Raw genomic sequence first — 21,599 nt, 5'->3', positions numbered from 1 at the left:
CCCCAGGTGGAGAAAGCAAAGAGTCAGGCTTTGGAGGAGCCCCTGGGGCTGAGGGAGGTGCTGGATAGTATCAGGGGTATGAAGTCGGGGAAGGCCTCTGGGCCGGATGGGTACCCGGCAGAATTTTAGAAGGAATTTGCAGCGGACCTGGCACCACATTTGTTGGGGGCGTTTAATGAAGCACTGGAGAAGGGTGAGTTGCCGGAGACGATGACGCAGGCAGTAATCACACTAATCCCGAAAAAGGGGAAGGACCCGGTGGGACGTGGGTCATAGAGGCCCATATCACTATTGAGCACGGATGTGAAAGTATTGGCTAAGTTGTTGGCAGGGAGGATGGAGGAGTGTGTCCCGGGGATGGTAGCAGGAGATCAAACAAGCTTTGTGAAGGACAGGCAGCTCGTGAGTAATATAAGGCGGCTGTTGAACGTGGTGATGAATTCATCGGGGGCTCTGGTACCGGAAGTGGTGGTGTCTATGGACGCGGAGAAGGCATTTGATCGGGTGGAGTGGCAGTACTTGTTCGAGGTTTTGGGAAGGTTTGGATTTGGGCCGAGATTTGTGGCATGGGTACGAGGGTGAGGGTGAGGACGAATGATATGAAGTCACAAAGCTTTGACTTACACAGGGGTACAAGGCAGGGGTACCCGCTGTCGCCGCTGCTGTTTGCGCTGGGGTACAAGCTGAATGTAGGGAAAAGCGAGGAATTCCCATTGAATGAGCTGGAACAGTGGGCTAATTTAGGGGGGTTGCCATTTACAGTAGCGAGGGATAGGTTTAGGTATTTGGGGATTCAGGTAACGAGGGTATGGACGGGGCTCCATAAGTGGAACTTAATGAAGCTCGTGGAGGAGGCTCGGGAGGATCTTAAGAGGTGGGATACATTGCACGTAACGTTGGCAGGGAGGGTTCAAGTGGTAAAAATGAATATTCTGCTGAGGTTCTTGTTTATCTTTCAAGCTCTTCCGATTTTTATACCAAAGGCCTTTTTATGGAAATTGGACACGATCATTTCTGACTTTGTATGGGCAGGGAAGATGCTGAGGGTTGGGAGGACCCTGCTACAGATGCAAAGCAGAGGGGGTGTTGGTGTTGCTGAACTTGCTTCATTATTAATGGACGGCAAATGTGGACAAGGTGCAGCGGTGGTGGGAAGGTGAAGGGGTAGAGTGGGTTAGGATGGAGAAGGAATCTTTTAAGGGGTCTAATTTGAGGGCTATGGTGACGGCAGTGTTGCCAATGGCTCCGAATAGTCATTCAGGGAGCCAGGTGGTGCATTCCGCGATGAAGATATGGATTCAGTTAAGGAGGCATTTTCGGCTGGAAGGGATGTCTGTGCTAACGCCGCTGTGCGAGAATCATGGGTTTGAGCCAGGGGGGGTGGATAGTGTATACAGGAGGTGGAGGGAAGTGGGGCGAGTCCAGGTGAGGGATCCGTATTTGGAGGAAGGGTTTGCCAGTCTGGAGGAGCTAAGGGAGAGGGTAGAGCTGCCGAGTGGGAGTGAGTTCAGATATCTGCAGATTAGCGACTTTGCACAAAAGGTCTGGAGGGGGTTCCCTAGGTTGCCGGGATACACCCTGCTGGAGCGACTGCTGCTTCCAGATGTGGAAGGGGAGGGAAGAATTGGGGATATATACAAATGGCTCGGGGAGCAGGGAGGCGAGTGGGTGGTGAAGATCAAGGAGAAATGGGAAGCGGAGTTGGGGAGAGAGATCAATTGGGGAGTATAGAGTGAGGCACAGCGTAGGGTAAACGGGACCTCCTCTTGTGCAAGGATGAGCCTGATACAGTTTAAGATGGTGCACAGGGTGCATATGACTCGGGCGAGAATGAGTGGGTTCTTTCAGGGGGTAGCAGATGAGTGTGAGAGGTGTGGGCGGGGGCCAGCGAATCACACGCACATGTTTTGGAGTTGTGAAAAATTGGGAAGAGTCTGGGCGGGAGTGTTCGCGTTCTTAGCCAGAATAGTGGAGGAGGGAGTGGACCCGGACCCTTTGGTGGCGATATTTGGGGTTTCTGAGAAGCTGGAGCTGATGGAGAGGAGGAAGGCCGATGTTGTGGTCTTCACCTCTCTGATTGCACGGCGGAAAATGTTACTGGAGTAGCGGTCGGCATCACCATCGGGGGTAGCAACATGGTTGGGTGACCTGTGCTTACTTCCTGCGATTAAAGAAGATAAAGTATGAGTTAATGGACTCTTCAGGTGGGGGATGTTTGTGACCATGTTTGAGGGGCTGTTGGTCATGGGGGAGGGGGGGTGAAAAAGGGGGAAAAGCTGTACAGACTGTATAGATTATTGTTGGAAAGTATGTTTCCCGGGATGTTTATTCACTGTAACCTGTTTTGATACATGTTTGTAATAAAATACATTTAAAAAACAACAAGGGGGAGCTGCTTTTAAACACTCCCTCACCACTCACTCCCTGTCAACACACAGGCATGGCAGCGCATGGCAGCGCGCAGACCTACTCCTGCTTCTCGACGCCGTTGTTGCGAGAGAGGGCATCCTATTCTCCCGAGAGGGTCAGAGATCTACCGGCAGGGTCACCAATACCGCCTCGGAGGTAGTGGCAACACCTGGCAGCATGACCAGGAGGACGGCCCTCCAATATCGAGTGGCATAGTGGTTAGCAGTGCTGCCTCACAACGCCAGGGACCCAGGTTTGATTCAGACCTTGGGTGACTGTCGGTGTCGAGTTTTCACATTCTCACCGTGTCTGCATGGGTTTCCCCCGGGTGCTCTGTTTCCTCCCACGATCCAAGGATGTGCGGATTAGGTGGATTGGCAATGTTAAATTGACCCTTAGTGTTCAAAGATTAGGTGGGGTTCTGGTGTTGCAGGGATGGGGCGGGGTACTGGGCCTGGTTGGGTGCTCTTTCAGAGGGTCGGTGAAGACTAAATGGGCCAAGTGGCCTCCTTCTGCACTGTGGGGATTCTATGACCAACATCCGCCAAGCTGCAAGGGTAAGTTACCACATCTCACCTGGCATCAGTCCCGCCTGCCACCCCCCAAATTCCCAAACCACCCCTCCGAGGAGACCACCATCGAAGCCTCACAGCTATCACCCCCACCTTCCACCAGCACAGAGAGACACACCTTGGTGGGCGACATTAGTGGACAGGTGTCTGGGGCACAATCTAGCGAGTACCACACAGTTGCTGATGCAGATCAGGTGGAGACAGGAAGATCCAAGGGAGTCAGCAGTCAGACATCTGCTGGATTCCAGGTCTCAGCTGAGTCCTAGTCAGGTGCTGAGTCTTTGGACAAGGTTATCCCAGAGCTGATGCAGATGGTAGGACACAGCCGTGATATTCAGGTGAGTATCAGGTGAGAAACAACATTCTGGTGAGTTCTTGGCCAATTGGCCAAGGGCTGGTCTAGCACAGTGGGCTAAATCACTGGCTTGTAATGCAGAACACAGCCAGCAGTGCGGGTTCAATTACCGTACCAGCCTCCCCAAACAGGCGCCGGAATGTGGCGACTAGGGGCTTTTCACAGTAACTTCATTGAAGCCTACTTGTGACAGTAAGCGATTATTATTATTATTAATAATTGAGGAGTCCCAAAACTACGGGCACAGGAAATGATGCCGACAATGCGGGGCACTGAGGTCAATTCTGCTGGGGTAGCGACCACAGTGGAAGGCCTGGAGCACTTGAGTGGTGGTGTCCAAGGCATGCCTCAGTCTGTGACGATCATGACTAACGGCCTCGACATCATGCCCCAGTCATTGAGGGACATGTTCCAGACACAGGTGAACATTGCCGAGGCACATCAGAGCATGGCCCAGTCATTGAGAAGCATTGCTGAGGGCGTTGACACCATGGTGCAGACAATGGGGAGCTGCCAGGACTGGCAAATCCAGAAGACTTGGCAGCCTCTGAAACCACTCCGGTTCTTCTCCACCCCTAGGATCCTATGGGCAACATCAGGGAGGAGGAAGCGGTGGAGGCCAATATAGGTCCTGCTACCAAGGAGATGACGGTGGTCTCCAGTTCTTCCAAATCCCTCCGCCATCTCTTGACATTGGCACCTCTCAAGAGCAGTGGACAGAACAGGGTGACATGGCAATGCCAGTGACAGCAGCCCTGGCCAACTTTGGCATAAACTGAGGAGCACTGGAATTAACCTCACAACTAGTTATCATCACCCTCCTGCCTAGCATGTTGACCCGCTGACGATGCCAACACAGGCCCATCAACCTGGGTGATGTTACACAGACCCTTGGAGAGTGGAACAGGATAGTCACTGGGGGTTCAGAGATGGTCGAGAAAGGGGGGGGGAGGCAGGAGGGAACTGGATGGGAAGCAGGAGAATGATGAGATGCGGTGATGATTGGGGGGAAGGAGGGATTTGGAGAAGTAGCGGGATTGGGGCAAGAGGGATTGGGGGAAGGAGGGTTGGGGAAGGGGGATTGGGTGGGAAGGAGCGGGATGCAGTGGACGGAGGGATTGACGAAGGGAGAGATTGGGTGGGAAGGGGGGATTCGGAGAGGGAGGGATTGGGGAGGGGGGATTAGGTGGGAAGGAGGGGAATGCGAGGGGAATGCGGGTTTGGGGAGGGAGGGATTGGGTGGAAAGGGGGGATTCCGTGGAGGGAGGGGAATGCGGGTAGGGGGAGGGGAAGGAGGGATTGGGGGAGAGGAGATTGGATGGGAAAGAGGGGAATGCTGGGGAGAGGGAGTGTAGGGGAAAGGAGGGATGGGGGTAGGGAGGAGCTGACATACAAAGCCTCGTCCTATGAGAATTGGATAAGGATGATGGCCTCCCTGGTCCTCAGGACATGCCTGACCCTTACTGCCACCTGTCTTCTATCCTGCAGCTCCTACTGCATGTTACCCTCAGGTTCGTCCTCCATCCCCTCCTGGTCCACTGCCTCCTCAGACAAGGCCGCGTGTTCCTCCTCTTCCTCCTCAATCATGCCGCATTGCTGCTGTGCCAGGTTATGGAGGGCAGAGCATACCACCACAAAGCGGGAGACTCTCTGGATGGTGTACTGTATTGCGCCACCAGAGCGGTCCAGGCACCGGAATCACATTTTGAGCAGTCTGATGCACCACTCAAAGGCAACACAGGTGGCAGCATGGGCCTCGTTATATCGAGTCTCGGTCTCTGGCCTCCGCACTGGCCTCACCAGTCAGGACCTCAGCAAGTTCCTCTTATCCCCCCAAGAACCAACTTGTCATCCTATTGTGGTCCTCTGAAGACACCAGGGATCTCCAAGTGTACCAGAATGTAGCTGTCATGCACGCACACATGTGCATGATCTGGAGATGGTGGTCACATGCGAGTTGAACATTCAGGGAGTGGAACCCCTTCATGTTAATGAAGTGCTCTCACAACTAACTAGGCCAATTCCTCATTCGCAATAGCCTTCAGCTGTGGAGCTAGAGGCTGCTCACAATCAAACGGAGTTAAAGTGACCTTCAGCAGAGAACCAAGAGCAGAGCTTTGTCCTGGAAGTGTTTGGTAGGACAGACAGGCAGCAGCTGTCGTTGGATTGGATTGGATTTGTTTATTGTCACGTGTACCGAGGTACAGTGAAAAGTATTTTTCTGCGAGCAGCTCAACAGATCATTAAGTACATGAGAAGAAAAGGGAATAAAAGAAAATACATAATAGGGCAACACAACATATACAATGTAACTACATAAGCACTGGCATCGGATGAAGCATACAGGGTGTCGTGTTAATGAGGTCAGTCCATAAGAGGGTCATTTAGGAGTCTGGTAACAGTGGGGAAGAAGCTGTCTTTGAGGCTGTTCATGCGTGTTCGCAGACTTCTGTATCTCCTGCCCAATGGAAGAAGTTGGAAGAGTGAGTAAGCCGGGTGGGAGGGATCTTTGATTATGCTGCCTGCTTTCCCCAGGCAGTGGGAGGTGTAGATGGAGTCAATGGATGGGAGGCAGGTTTGTGTGATGGACTGGGCGGTGTTCACGACTCTCTGAAGTTTCTTGCAGTCCTGGGCCGAGCAGTTGCCATACCAGGCTGTGATGCAGCCCGATAGGATGCTTTCTATGGTGCATCTGTAAAAGTTGGTAAGGGGTAATGTGGACATGCCAAATTTCCTTAGTTTCCTGAGGAAGTATAGGCGCTGTTGTGCTTTCTTGGTGGTAGCGTCGACGTGGGTGGACCTGGACAGATTTTTGGAGATGTGCACCCCTAGGAATTTGAAACTGCTAACCATTTCCACCTCGGCCCCGTTGATGCTGACAGGGGTGTGTACAGTACTTTGCTTCCTGAAGTCAAGGCACCCCCCGAGGGCACCCCCCGACTTGGAACACTTTAGCCCCCGATCAAGCCCAACCCCCCTGTGTGTGCCCTTGAGCTGCATGCTGAAAAATGGAAATGGCTACTCACCTCCTCAGATCCTGTCAGCAGCCATTGCACCAACTTTGTGTTTTCAGAAAGGAGTACTAAATGACTTCTCGCTGGGGAGTAGGTTAAGTCCCAGGAGTCCGTTGCATTCGACTTCAATCTCGCTAATGAGATAGAAATTAATGCAAATGAGGGTGTATGATATGCTCGCCATTTATGGGCGCGATCCGGAACTCACCTTTGGGAGAGGGCCGGTCAGGTGGCAAACCGATTCACTATTTTTTTCCTGCTAAAAATTATAGCCTTTCCCGCTATTTGACTGGCGCCCCAGATCTAAGCGGGGCGCAATGCAGTGGTTAAATCACACCCAATGTGGTTGCATTTTAATGCTTTGAGTCGGTAGGATATATGGCTGATTGTCGATCATTCTATTTATTTTTTATTTGAGTAGATACATTCCAGATGAGCGTAGCTTATTGATGCTAAACAATGAATCTGGGATTATATCTAGATTTTCTTCACAGTGACTATCTGACCTCAGCTGGGCTGTTTGGGAGAGGCATGAAATAGAGCAATAGAGGGCAGCCCACCAAGAAGGAGGAAAAAGAAACTGAAGGGCAAGGCAACAGACAGTTTTCAGGGATATTCCCTCCATTTGGATACAGAACAGCATTGACAAAAATATAGATAGGGACTGCTCACCAGGTCTCAGTCTTGGAGTAATATACAAACTTAAAGGAAGGGAATGTATGTCACAAAAGGATTCACTTTGCTTTTTCACTGTTGGTTACCAATTCTCAGGACCTTCTTGGGGAAGTAGTATAATGCTTATAACACTTCCACCCAAATATGAGCAAGCATGTTTGATCTGGATATTAAATTCAAGTAGTATTTTAAAGATGCATTAAACTGATCTATCGAACCTTCTTGTCAATTATAGCATATTCTGATTGAGTAGTCAATGATTTTTCTGACAGGCCTGCTGTAAGGTTTAACTGCACGCTGCTTAAGCCTGTATTTGTGAAATTGACAGGGATGATAGTTCAAAAGGAGATGGGCACAATTATGGGGACCGTACCAAAGAACTTGATGTAAATTCAAAAATAACCTAATCATATTCCACGGGTAGATTGCGATCTTTGCACGGTATTAAATCCACAAACTAGCTACAGAGAGTGAGGGGCTGATATTCCCCCCCCCCCCTCCCTATACTGCAGAAATAAAGCTGATTCTAGTCTTTCTATTTCTCAACTCGCTTTTCAGTTTATTATTCTGCTAAAATTCATGCAGTGGGCTGCCCTTGCCTTGAAAAATTATAGTTAATTACATCTTCAATATCACTGCACAGTTATCTCAAGCTACAGGTTTTAGCTGAGCTCTGAAATGATAGGGATGAAACTGTACTACTGTACCTTGTGGTCATTTGAACTACTAATCTTCTTTCAAAATAATGACCCCTGCATGTGCAGTGTGCGCACAGGATACAATATGACCTTCACAAGAGATGAGGCTTTTCTTTTTTTAAATGCCACAGATCTCAGTAAAATTACTGTAATTATGATTGAACTGGACACATGAGCCACAGGAAGAGGTGGTTTATAAATGCTCAGCTCAGTGTCCTAAGAAGATTATAAAAAACAGCAATCAGTGCTCTTAATCGAGTCACCTAGTCGAAGTAAATGCAGAGTAGGTTATTTAAGAGTGATCCAAATTAGAACAATACTGAATAAATGTCGGATTATATAGTTGAGTACCAATAGATATCAAATTTGCTAACTGAGTTCTGGTGGAGTCATAGGTTGCATTAATGAAATGTGATTGGTTTATGGGTATAACCTTGAGAGGAAGAATACTTTCAAGTCTTATATTGTCCAGTCTAATTGCAAGGTAGAATTGTGACATAATTTGAATATTGCTGGAGACAGTAAAATGATTACATTCATTGAATAGATTATCTTTACAGCATCAATGCAGATTAATATGGTTTATGATTCGCAGGTAAGAGTAAAAAGAGCATTATTTTGCATTTATGTGGGAAATAAGAGCCCCACACATTTTGCATATTCCTAATCTATTCTCATCATCCATCCTCCATGCACTGGAACTCAATTCAAAATAATGCATGTGCATCCTACCTCACACTAACACTTGCTGCTGTTTACTTCTATCCTCCCTGCCCTTCACTACACTGAATTCAAAATCCTTCTCCTCGTTTACAAACTCCAAGACCCCACCTCTGAAACCTCCTCCATTCCAATGTGCTGATATGTACCCTGTGCTTTTTGAACTCTACTCTCTGCCCTCAGTGGCAAGGTCTTCAGTTATCTTAGCCCCAACCTATTGTTAAATTGCTCACCTTTACAACTCTCTCCCCACATCAAAAGCCCCATCAAAACCAAACCGTTTCTGCGCTCACCTTCCTGAGCTCTCCACCACTGCTCACGATCCATTTTCACCACTCTGAATACTTTGGGAAATTTAGCTATGTTGAAGGTGGTACATAAATTTAAGTTGTTACTAAAAAATTATTCTTTGCCCTTCTGTATTTCCACAGGATACATTGCGAGAATGTGGAAGTGAGGATAGGCACTGCCTCACATACCTCCCCTTCTTCTCTCCTGTGTACTTTGTCACTTTTGTTCTAATCGCTCAGTTTGTGCTGGTCAATGTTGTGGTCGCAGTTCTAATGAAACACTTGGAGGAGAGCAACAAGGAAGCCAAAGAGGATGCAGAACTTGATGCAGAAATAGAGCTGGAAATGTCACGGGCCCAAGGAGCATCAACGAGCAACATCGGGCAAACCCCTATCCTTGATAGCAGAGCTTCAGAGGCTAGCCAGGAGTCAATAAGACTTGAATCACCAGTACATGTAAAACAATTAACAGTGAGTGTGATTTAGACTAAATATTTTATGCATGGGGAGAAATTACTCACAATCTTGTCTGTCAAATACTTGGAGTATCATTGAAACACATTCAAGAGTACCACTGCAAAAGTGGTGCTGTTTTCAAATTAATCACACTTTGGTCTGAAATTTTCCTGTGCATGTCACAATTCTGGGGCGAAATTCTCCTACCCGCCCCGCCACATTTCTGCGCCGACCGGCCGGCGGGAGTCTCCGTAACACCGGCCGGTCAATGGGGTTTCCCATTGTGGGGCACCCCGACGCCGTCGGGAAACCCCCGAGCGCCGGCAGAACGGAGACTCCCGCCGGCGGAGAATGACGCCCCTGATATTGGCTCAATTCCATGGCAGGATATTGGGTGCCATCTTCCTGAAGGCTGCCAATTAAAAAGCTGCTTCCAGGAGCCCCTCCAGGACAGCAATTGGGTTACAACATCAGGAGGTCCATTCTGCGCAGCCTGTGGGGAGGGCTGCTGGCCCCCTCTACAGTGTGGGTGGAAGCATCACCTTCATAGGAGGGCAATAGATGGCATTGCTGCAAGAGTCATTTTTGCAAATCTATCAGTCTCCATGAATTGACTGTAGTTCTGTCTTCTGCTTAGGGGACCCGTGCACTGTAATTTAATGCCAGCACTTTATAAAAGTCCTCACATGATTCATAGCTCAGACCCACCACTGCAAAACCACCTCTGTTCAATTTCTGGGCCATCGTGTGCCATCAGAAAAATTTCCATCCATTTTGACAAACTGGATTAATTTCCCCATAAAGTGATTTCATTGGCTACCCACTGCTGCAAGACAGGCTGCCATTGGTGCTGAGTGTTTGCCTCTAGTAAAAGTGCACGGAGGTGGGAACATGTTGCGGAGCAGGTCTGATGTGAGCCCCCATCGTAATTGAAAAATCAGGTCTGCAGGACTGGGGAAAATTCAACTTGTGTAACTTCTTCGATAGTGCCATGAAAGTCAAGAAAGTAAGATTTCCACTTATAATAGCGACTTTCGCAATCTTGGGATGTTGAAAAGCAGCCTGTGAGAACAAAGACCTCCTTGAAATATACTCCCAGTCGTAGGGTGACACGGTGGTGCAGTGGTTAGCACTGCTGTTTCATGGCGCCGAGAACCCGTGTTCGATCCCAGTCCCGGGTCACTGTCCATGTGGAGTTTGCACATTCTCCCTGTGTCTGCGTGGGTCTCACCCCCACAACCCAAAGATGTGCAGGTTGGTGGGTTGGCCACGTTAAATTGTCCCTTCATTGTAAAAAAAATGTAAAAAGAAATAAATTTAGTTCCAGTTGTACTGAAGGAAATATCAATGTTTTTGCACAGAGCAATGTGATAATGTTTTAGTGGTTGAGGGATGAATATTGACAAGAACACTGTGGATAACTCCCTAATGTTTATTCAAAATAGTGCCATAGAATCCTTTATACCTATGGGTTCTTGGTTTAATGTTTCAAACAAAGCACAGCTCCTACAATAGTGCAGTACTTCCTCAGTACGAGTTTCAGCCTACATTTTGTGCTTTCTGGACTGGAATTTCAACCTGCATTTAACGTGACTTAGATGTATGGATGCTATCACTGAGCCATGGCTAATAACTGTATATGGGCTGATTCTCTTTTCCCACAGGCAACGCACCCACCCATGGGTTTCCCAGCGGCATGGGTGGCTTCAATGGGAAATCCCATTGACAGACGGCTAGACTAGAAACTCCCGCTGCCAGTGAATGGTGGGCCACTGAGAAACACGCAGTTAGAGGACTGGAGAATCCAAATCTACATAAATGTAGATGAAGATAAAGTGATTTGACCTGCCCCAAACCTCTAAGACTGGGAATACCCATCGGGCAAAGAATCCCGCAACGGGGCAAAATCATGGGCGGGATTCTCCGAGCCCCCCGCCAGGCCGGAGAATCGCCGGGGGGCAGCGTGAATCCAGCCCCCGCCGGCTGCCGAATTCACCGGCATGGGGTTTTGGCGGGGGCGGGAATCGCGCTGGTCCCACGATGGGCCGAGTGGCCGCCCGTTTTCGGCCGGTCCCGCCGGCGTAAATCACACCAGGTCCTTACCGGCGGGACCTGGCTCCACGGGCGGCCTGCAGAGTCCTCGGGGGCGGGGGGGGCGCATGAGGATCTGGCCCCAGGGGGTGCCCCCACAGCGGCCTGGCTCGCGATCGGGGTCCACCGATCTGTGGGCGGGCCTGTGCCATGGGGGCACTATTTCCCATTGTGGAGGTTGACAGCGGCCGGTGCGGAGAAGGACCCCCTGCGCATGCACTGGGATGACGGCAGCACATGCTGGCGCTCCCTCGCATGCGCCAACTCGCACCGGTTGGCGTGGCGCCAAGCCTTTCCGCGCCGGCTGGCGTGGTGCCAAACACTCCGCCGCCGGCCTAGCCCCACACCTTGGGGGCGGCTCGACGCCGAAGTGGTTCACGCCACTCCTCGGCGCCGATACAGCCCATCCCGCCGGTTCGCGGAGAATCCCGCCCCATATCTCTGGTCCCACCCCGCCGGCCATAGCGGGTTTCCCAATGGCACAATCGCGCTTCCCATCCTGACTAAATGGGAGCATGCAAAATTAGAGTTATTTTCCATGTCATTGCCGGGCAGGATGCACTATCCACAAGGCAGCTGGGATGTTTCCCCCCCCCCAAAGGATAGAGTCCCGCTCATGTGAATTGGTGCAAGTATTGGGGAACGTGGACCTGGCGGTTTACAGTGCGAGGAGTGGCAAAGTGATAAGTACCCTCCCAACAATAGGGTTACAAGGGTGGGTCTTTCCTGGGATGTTGGGGTCAGGGCGGCTTGTGTTGGGCTGGAGGGGCTTAGGTCAAAGGTCTTCCCTGAGGTGGGACTCCTTTGACTTTAGGCCCATTAAACAGTCACTCAGTATGTAAAAAATAATGTTTGTTCCTAATTCAATGGAACTGTTCTGATCTAGCCTTCGATCATTTAAACAGTCAGTACTTTTCCCATAATAAATATTCTTATCTCTACCCCTATACAATTTAAACAGTCACTCATTATCTCAGAAATACACATTCCTCATAATAAAGTGAAGGTGTTCTTATCTGTACCCCTAAACCATTTGAAAATCTGTCAGTATGCCAAGTAGACTGTGAGATGAGGGGGACAGTTATGCCTTAAAGTGGTTGAAACCTTTGAAGTGACTTTCACTCAGTCAATTTCATCGTCTTTTGAAGTATTGAAGTCAGTGTGTATGGTGAGGAGGCTGAATGCTTTGAGCTGGATTATTTACATTGAAATTCACATTCCATTGCTTGCTAGAAGCTTTGTGATTGACAGCTTGCTGGACCATCAAAGGTAGAACCAAATTGTTTATCTTTATTGCCCTGCAGGGATCCATTAGCTCAGGGTAGCAGCTGTTGCTCTAACCTTATTTTTGTTATGAGGCTGCCTCTTTGTTCTCCTGAGCTTCCTGGAAAGTGAGGGACGGCCCCCACACCTGTTCTTTCCTCAAGATCAAAGAAGCAGACTTCCTGTGATGGGGTTGGGGGGTGGTCGGTGGCTGGGGGAGATGCAGCAGCTAATTGAAAAGGGCGCTCCAATATCAGAGGTGTAGGACCTGTCTGGAGATGATTCTGCCCCTCTGAGTTGCAGTGTGGATCCCAATGTGCCATGGAATGACATAGAAAATCGATTTCCAAAAGATTTTTCCAAGTGTCATGGAATTGCACTTTGGGCTGCCCCTCGAAACTCCGGTTTATCTGCTGGTGTGAGCACATAGTTTTGAAACGGAAGAATCGTGCCCAATATACCTTTTTTAGAATACTCCCGCCTCGCACAAAAAAATCATTCTACTTCTTTGTTAATGATTATGAACCTAAACCAGGGGTGGCATGGGGCACAGTGGTTAGCACTGCCTCCTCATGGTGCAGAGGACCCAGGTTCGACCCCGGCCTCAGGTCACTGCCTGTGTGGAGTTTGCACATTTATCCCGTGTCTGTGTGGGCCTGACCACCACAACCCAAAGATGCAAGGGTAGGTGTATTGGCCACACTAAATTGCCCCTCAATTGGAAAAACAATGAATTGGGTACTTTAAATTTATAAAATAAAATGAACCTAAACCAGAAATTCAAATTGGGAATCAGGTCAAACCTGAGCTTAACTTGATTTTTGCCATTAAACTCCAAACTGTATTAAATAGTGGGATTAACTTTCTTGAATTGGAACATTGGAGCTCACCCAATTTTCCAGTTGAATGTTACTTACATCAAGGAAATAGTGATTTTCAAAGTATACCTCTGCTTGTTAGTTGAATGAGCCTGGGCCATTTCAGATTCTATTGATCAGTATGCAGATTAGAAATGTCATATTGATTTATGTCTGATGCTTTATGCCAGTGGTTTTATATCAATATAATCTCAGCCATTCAACATACAGATGGGTATGCCCCTAATGTTTTTGGCATAGCATTTTGCCATTAGCCACTCTCAATGAAGAATTAATAGCAGCAGACTTTATACACCATAAATATAAACTTTTTTTGCCAACTGAAGTAGCACGAGAGAACAAGCACTCCAAAATAAAACAATAACAATTTCAATTACTATTTTTAGTTTGACATTACAAATGCCATAACAAATTGTATTTCCTAAAAAAATAAATTGAATTACAAAAAATACTTTTCAATGATTCGCTGTGTGTGAGTCATTCCATCAATCTGTGGATGGGATTTTTTTTTTTTCAGTTTTCTCCCTGCCCTCTTCAATTCGCCCTCCCTCCCTCTCCTTCAGTAACTGAGAAACAGTATGGCGGCATCAGACATGAAAAGTAAATCTCTCAATGGCGGGGCAACCGAGGTCCCAGTGGCAAAGTGATACCTGCTGCTTTGGGTGCATCACCTTGATGCTGGCAAAGCCCTCTGGTAAAGACTGCTGTTCAGACCTCTGCTTACTGGTTTGTCGAAACATTCTTCCCCTTATCAGTGAACGACCCAACCAGTTTTACAAAACCACAAATGTAGCTTTGTAAGAATTGCACCTGGGTAACTCTTGCTCCTGTAAACATGTTGAATTCGTCTTCCATTGTAAGTGGTGGGCATTCGGGACCAAAGAAACTGGCTATTTACTGGGCCATTTCCAGTTCCATAAATGGGCCATTATATATATATTGAAAGCTGGCAGCCGTAGGTTGTGAATTTATTTTGCATTTCTATTTGACATTATGATACTTAGGAACTGTGTTTTGTATTTATGATAATATAGATAAGTTTTATAATTAAATATGAAAATAATATCCCATATATTTTACAATTATTCAACTTTTAAATCCACATCTTCATTGTCATCACTACCACTCATTTTAGTTGGCAAGAAAGTAGAGCTTAGATTTCTTCCAAAGTATCAGAGCAGCAGAGGCGATAAGAAGTGAAGCACATGATAGCTCCCAGTTTCTACTTTTAGGGATGAAATGCTTTGTCCTCAATGGAACATTCAATCTCGCATACCAGTTGAGGATTAACAAAGCCACGTCTATCTAAAGTTGAGACTTAATGCAAAATAAAATGAGAGCAAGCTAGAAATATTTAGTTCCAAGATTCATGAATTATGTTGGATGCAATCTTACCAAAATAAAATTGCAGTGTTGCATCACATGAGAAAAGCTGTGTGAAACACACCTGCTTCACAGATGTCTTTTCTTGCTTGATTTAATGGCACTGTGTAATTTCAGAGTGCTGGAGAGGATCACACAGCCAGGGGCCTAAACACACTGGCAACATCAGGAATCTGACCGGGTGCCATTTTAAACGGAGCCCCAAACTCAAAATTAAATTTAAGGCCACCCTCTGTTCCAAAAGACATTCCCCACACCCCCATGGACATGGCCTCCCCCCATGAACATTGGGATGCCTCGACAGATAAGGGGAACCCCCCCCCAACTCCCAAACGCAGAAGGCGACCTAACCAATGGTGGAGGGTAACCCCACGGCATTGCCAGGGTGCCTTGGGGCAATGCCCAGGCATGTCCCTCAACTCCTGGATGCTCCAGGCATCTTTTTGCCCTCAGAGTGGTCATCATGACTAGTTTTTGCGTTTGAAAACCAGTAGTGATTTGCTTCAGAGTGACGTCACTCTGCTGGGATTCGTGGAGGGGATGGGTAGAGGGTTGTGGGGGAATGGGGGGGGTGGGGGAATGGGGGGGGGGGGGTGGGGGGGGGGGGGGGGGAATGAAACTTTGTTGGCAGACGTTAGGCGTCAATCCCAATAATTACATGTTAATTTATTAAAATATACGGAAATCAGGTTCACGTCCTTTCTGGGCGGTGAACCTGATTACGTCACCAGCAGGGGTGTGGAAGGTCTCAAATTGAGATATTGCTGGTGCAAATCTCATTTCTGACCATTCATGCGATTTAGCAGCCATTACTAGATTACACCCGTTATCTCTGCCTAAACTAAATCACATTACAGCCTAGATAGATTGCATTGTCTACTTTCTGCAGCCTGTTGCCCTGAAATAAAGTCCTACACGATAAATGTGCTTGTGTCTGCACAAGACCATGCCCCATTGCTTTACTTAAATACTTAAATCTGTTTAACAATACAGTCATGCTGTTTCTTGTTTCAATCGGCCTTTTTACCGTCAAATGATTTGGTAATTTGCAACAGTGTAATGTAATGTATGCAGTTCACTTCCAATAAGGCTCTTTGAAGAAGCAGCTTTGATTTACAGATTTCACATTATCAAGTGCTAACTGGCTCAGTGAGCAGAGGACTGATCACTACCTCATGCAGACTTTGATGTTGTCACGTATTTCCATTACAAAGTCACAATTGCTGATGTTCGATCCCAAATAAACACAGCAGGGTAGGTACTGTGATTGGCCTAAGCCCGAGTGCTACAGAGAAGTAAAATCAGCCAGAGTTCTTCAAACTGATTACTGTGCAATGACCCCTTGCTAAATTGTGAGCGACTGAACATCTGTCTTGATAGCATTGGGCTCAGATGATGAGCTTCCCATAGCTGAATACCTCAACAGGACTCATTGTCTTAGCTTACTCATCGTCAGGTTATCACTGGTCAAAACGTAATACATCATCAATGCACTGTCATGCCTCACTTTGAGGCATGGTAGCACTGTGGTTAGCACTGTTGCTTCACAGTGCCAGGGTGTCAGGTTCGATTCGCGGCTTGGGTCACTGAATGTGGGAAGTCTGCACACTCTCCCCGTGTCTGCGTGGGTTTCCTCCGGGTGATCCGGTTTCCTCCCACAAATCCCAAAAGGTGAATTGGACATTCTGAATTCTCCCTCAGTGTACCCGAACAAGCGCCAGAATGTGGCAACTAGGGGATTTTCACAGTAACTTCATTGCAGTGTTAATGTAAGCCTACTTGTAACAATAATAAAGATTATTAAAAAAGAAAGCATTGCGGTTTAGTTTCAGTTAAGGGTCTTTCTGTTAAACAAATCCCTAAATAGATCAAAGATTTAAACATCAATCATTTTTATTTGCAGTTTTAAAGACCCTGATTCAAGTAGAGAATTTTTGTGTCCATCAAGGTAAAATTATAGTAATGATGCAACCGTCAATTCACTCGAAGACACGTGGAAAAGTAAACCGTGGTTTTAATCAGCTTAGAACTGAGCCTGCCTGTGACCGGTACAACACTGAAGGCAGCCCCGCAGGTCAGCAGCTCTTATACTTCCTGTAAAGGGGGTGGAGCCATGGGCGGAGCCCGTACATGCCCCAACATAACCCCTGTGGGTGAAGCCACACAATGGCCCATAGGTAGAGCCCACAGGGTTAATAACATAACAGTGCACTGGTGAATTATCAGTAATTATACATTCACCACATTCACCCCCTGTTTAAAAATGAAGTCCGGCGGGGGTGACAGGCTCATAGATTCAGTCGGTCCGGTGCCCGGATCGTACGTTGCGACCGCCAAAGCATTGGTGTTGCAGCCGCTTCGGGTGGCTGTGGAAGCAGAGCAGGCACAGGCGTGGACACCCCGGGAGCGGCTCTTCCGGAGCTTCATACCTGTGGACCGGTGCGGCGGGTGGGAGGGAGTATAGGAACCATATAGGGGTGGGGGCGCTGAACATGGGAGGTTGGACGGGACATAGTGTGGGAGATGCAGTAGTTGGAGTGGTGTTCGAGCCTGCGGGCGCCAGGTCCCGGAGGGAGACGGTATCTTGCTGGCCATCGGGGTGTTCGACGTACGCATAGAGTGGGTTGGAGTGCAGGAGCTGGACCCGCTATACCAGGGGGTCGGACTTATGGCTCCGAACATGTTTTCGGAGGAGGACTGAACCCGTTGTCATCAGCCAGGGCAGAAGCGAGGCCCCTGAGGTAGCTCCCCTAGGGAAAACAAACAAACAGTCATGAGGGGTCTGGTTTGTGGCCGTGCAAAGGAGGGACCTAATAAAGTGGAGCGCATCGGGGAGGACCTTCTGCTACTGGTGCTGGGCAGAAACTGTGGCTGCCCGCAAGTTTCGGGCAGCGAGCACACGGAACGTCTTATCCGGGGTGCCTTCGTAGCAGGTATGAGCTCCTCAGAGATCCGCCAAAGACTCTTAGAAAAGGACAGCCTGGGACTGAGAGAGGTACGGGCCCTGGCAGGGTCCATGGATGTTGCCTCCAGAAACGTGCAGTCCTATGCGCCCGACCGCGCGGCGGCCCCCTGGGTTGCGTGGCATCCCGCAGCGGCAGCCCCACTGACCTTCCCCGTGTCCCCGCAGGCCTGCGCTGTAAGACGGCCTGCTAATTCCGTCGGGCCCTGCTGTTTCTACTGCGGCCAGGCGAAGCATCCCCACGTCCGACCCACGGGCGTGGCCATCTTGCCCCGCGTACACCACGCTGTACGGATGGGCGCTTCCATTTTGTCCTTCCCCACCACCATTTTGTCCATCCCCGACCACCGTGTGCAATCCATGGGAGACTCCATCTTGGATGGGGCACCAGGCCCCCAGCATGCCGACTACACGCAGCCCGATCACAACCCGCAACTGCTCCATCTGGCCTCGGTAACGCTGGACCAAAATTGACCTCGGACAATGCAACGACGATGGTGTTCATCAACGGCCACGAGACATTTTGCCTGATCGACTCTGAGAGCACGGAGAGCTTTATACACCCCGACACGGTAAGGCGCTGTTTTAGCCATCGTCGGCTACGTAGTGCGAAATGGAGTTATATGCCCCGACCCTGAACGCATGCGCCCCCTTATGGAATTCCCCCTCCCTCACTGCCCCAAGGCCCTGAAGCGCTGCCTCGGGTTTTTCAGTTGTTACGCACAGTGGGTCCCCAACTAGGCAGACAAAGCCCGACCCCTAATCCAGTCCACAACCTTCCCCTTGTCGACGGAGGCCCACCAGGCCTTCTGCCGCATCAAAGCAGACATTGCAAAGGCCACGATGCACGCCATCGACGAGTCCCTCCCCTTCCAGGTCGAGAGCGATGCGTCCGACGTAGCTCTGGCCGCCACCCTCAACCAAGCGGGCAGACCCGTGGCCTTCTTCTCCCGTACCCTCCATGCTTCAGAAATTTGCCATTCCTCGGTCGAAAAAGAGGAGCAAGGCATAGTAGAAGCTGTGCGACATTGGCGGCATTAACTGGCCGGCAGGAGATTCACTTTCCTCACTGACCAACAGTCGGTGGCTTTCATGTTTGATAATGCACAGCGGGGCAAGATAAAGAACAACAAGATCTTACGGTGGAGGATAGAACTCTCCACCTACAACTACGAGATCTTGTACCGTCCTGGGAAGCTAAACGAGCCTCCCGATGCCCTGTCCCGCGGCACGTGTGCCACCCCACAAGTGGACCGCCTCCGAGCCCTCCACGAGGACCTTTGCCACCCGGGGGTCACTCGTTTTTTTTACTTCATTAAGACCCGCAACCTGCCCTACTCCATGCGAGGAGGTCAGGACAGTCACCAGGGACTGCCAAATCTGCACGGAGTGCAAACCGCACTTCTACTGGCCAGAGAGGGCGCACCTGATAAAGGCTTCCCGTCCCTTTGAACGCCTCAGCATGGACTTCAAAGGCCCCCTCCCCTCCAGCGACCGCAACACGTATTTCCTGAACGTGATTGACGAGTACTCCCGGTTCCCATTCGCCATCCCCTGCCCCGACATGACTGCAAACACCATCATCAAGGCCCTCCAGGGTATCTTTACACTGTTCGGGTTCCCCGCGTACATACACAGTGATAGGGGGTCCTCCTTGATGAGCGACGAACTGCGTCAATTCCTGCTCAGCAAGGGCATCGCCTCAAACAGGACGACCAGTTACAACCCCCCGGGGAAACGGGCATGTAGAGAGGGAGAACGGAGCGGTCTGGAAGACCGTTCTACTGGCCCTACGGTCCAGGAATCTCCCAGTCGCCCGCTGGCAAGAAGCCCTCCCGGAGGCCCTCCACGCCATCCGGTCGCTGCTCTGTACAACTACCAATCAGCCACCTCATGAACGTCTCCTTGTCTTCCCCAGGAAGTCCTCCTCCGGGACCTCGCTCCCAACCTGGCTAGTGACACCCGGACCCATCCTGCTTCAGAAGCACATGCGGGCGCACAAGTCGGACCTGTTGGTCGAGAGGGTCCACCTGCTGCACGCTAACCCCCAGTACGCCTACGTGGCGTTCCCTGACGGCTGGCAAGATACTGTCTCCCTCCGGGACCTGGCGCCCGCCGGAACCCCACGCGCACCCGAACCATTACCCCCACCCTCCCGCCCCCTCCACAGCACCTCACAGGGGGGGTCAGTCCTCCCGCCGCTCCTGCCTAGGCCCTCCTACCCACCGACGCCCCCTACAGGCGCCCCCTCTCGCGTCAACCGCTTGTCCCACCAGCGCCGTCTAGGGGTGACGAAGCTGCCATGGAGGCCGAGGCCACGCTCCCGGAGTCGCAGACGCCCGGACCCCCACCAGAATCACCACCGAGGCTCAGACGATCCAGGAGGACGACCAGGCCACCCGACCGACTGATTGCTTCACTGTAACTGTAAATGAACACTGACTGTATATATCTTCCACGCTTGTAAATATTCTCGACAACCCTGTAAGGAGGTATCACGGTACCTCCATATCTGATCATACCATGTTAAATGCAATTATAACCACTGGCCACCATCCCCGCCGGACTCTTTTTAAACAGGGGGTGAATGTGGTATTATCAGGTATTGCAGTACCCGAGAGGCTGTAGACCATTGGGTAAACCTAGGAGATACCATTGGCTGTTTGGTATGTAGCACCGCCCTGACAGGCGGGGTATAAGAAACGGTGCCATCCCAGCAGCCCTTATTCTGTACCAAAGCTGCTGGGGAACAGATCTAGTCTATTAAAGCCTTCAGTTATGTTCCAACCTCGTCTTTGAGTTTAATTGATCGTGCATCACTTCCCATGAAGAGATTTGGCTGGTCTGAGACCCCGAAGATCACCACTTTTGGGCATGGCTCCACCTTCACCTCACAACCTTGGGCATTGCCTCAAAGAAGGTTGTTCAGAACTAACCAGTCTTTGGCAGGCCCAAAACATGTGGGTATAGTTGGCCAGGCCTCCCTGGCACCGTTCACATTTTTCCTCCAACTCCGGGAAGAACCTGTTCATTTTGGTTCTGGGCAGGTGCGCTATGCGCGATTAGGCTTAGCCTTGCGTGTGTGGTGGCAGCGTTTGGCCTGTTTAGTGTTTCGATCCAGAGTCCCCATCGTATGTCTATCCCTAGTTCTTCCTTTTTCTCTTGTCTCGGATTGCATGCCACTTCCAACAATCGGCCATACAGTTCCCCGCAGTTCCCCTTCCCACCTCGCCCGCCTCCAGCAGCTCCTCTACCAGTGAGTGTCCCGGCATCCGTGGATACATCGTCGTTTCCTTACAGAGGAAGTTTTTGATCCATATGTATCGCAGTTTATTTCCTTTGGGAAGTTAAAACCTCTGTCAATTCTTACCACTGGCGGTGCCAACCTGGGCACCCTGGCAGTGTCCAATGGCATTCTGGCAATGCCACCTGGGCACCCTGGCAGTACCCAGGATGGTACTACCAGGATGCCCCGTGTGGACTGCCAGGGTGCCAGACTGTCAGTGCCTGGGTGCCACCCAACCCTGTCCCCAGCCACCCGGGGGTCTCCAATGGCCTGGGAGAATGCTCCCCAGGTGCTGTTATATCTGGTCCAGGTTTGTGTGGACAAGTAATAAATGGCACCCTGGCGAGATCTCCCAGGTGCGACCGGTGAGTCCCAGGTAAATCTGAGGTAAATATTCAGATCTGGATCGCGCTGGGCGAGCAACCTCATGTGAGGTTTCATGCCTGGTATGGAGCCTGGTTTGGGGCTCCCACGCGATTCACCTGTTGCACCCGAATCCGCGCCAGACGTAACAGGGTTGGTGAATTGAGCCCTAAGTGTCTGCTGG

At 49.9% G+C, this 21,599-nt stretch overlaps 1 protein-coding gene across 5 annotated transcripts in view; it reads left to right on the top strand.

The window, feature by feature from the left end:
* cacna1ha (calcium channel, voltage-dependent, T type, alpha 1H subunit a) overlaps positions 1–21,599 on the top strand; it is a 455,001-nt gene that overhangs the window by 412,786 nt on the left and 20,616 nt on the right. For all 5 annotated transcript variants that reach the window (XM_072481633.1, XM_072481630.1, XM_072481632.1 and 2 more), the window contains exon 30: positions 8,875–9,204. In XM_072481633.1, the coding sequence (XP_072337734.1) occupies positions 8,875–9,204 (330 nt within the window). The remainder of the gene's footprint in view (positions 1–8,874; positions 9,205–21,599) is intronic.

The sequence above is a fragment of the Scyliorhinus torazame genome, chromosome 17 (genome assembly GCF_047496885.1).
Source record: "Scyliorhinus torazame isolate Kashiwa2021f chromosome 17, sScyTor2.1, whole genome shotgun sequence".
Classification (NCBI taxonomy): Eukaryota; Metazoa; Chordata; class Chondrichthyes; order Carcharhiniformes; family Scyliorhinidae; genus Scyliorhinus; species Scyliorhinus torazame.
This window is presented reverse-complemented; position numbering and strand designations above follow the sequence as displayed.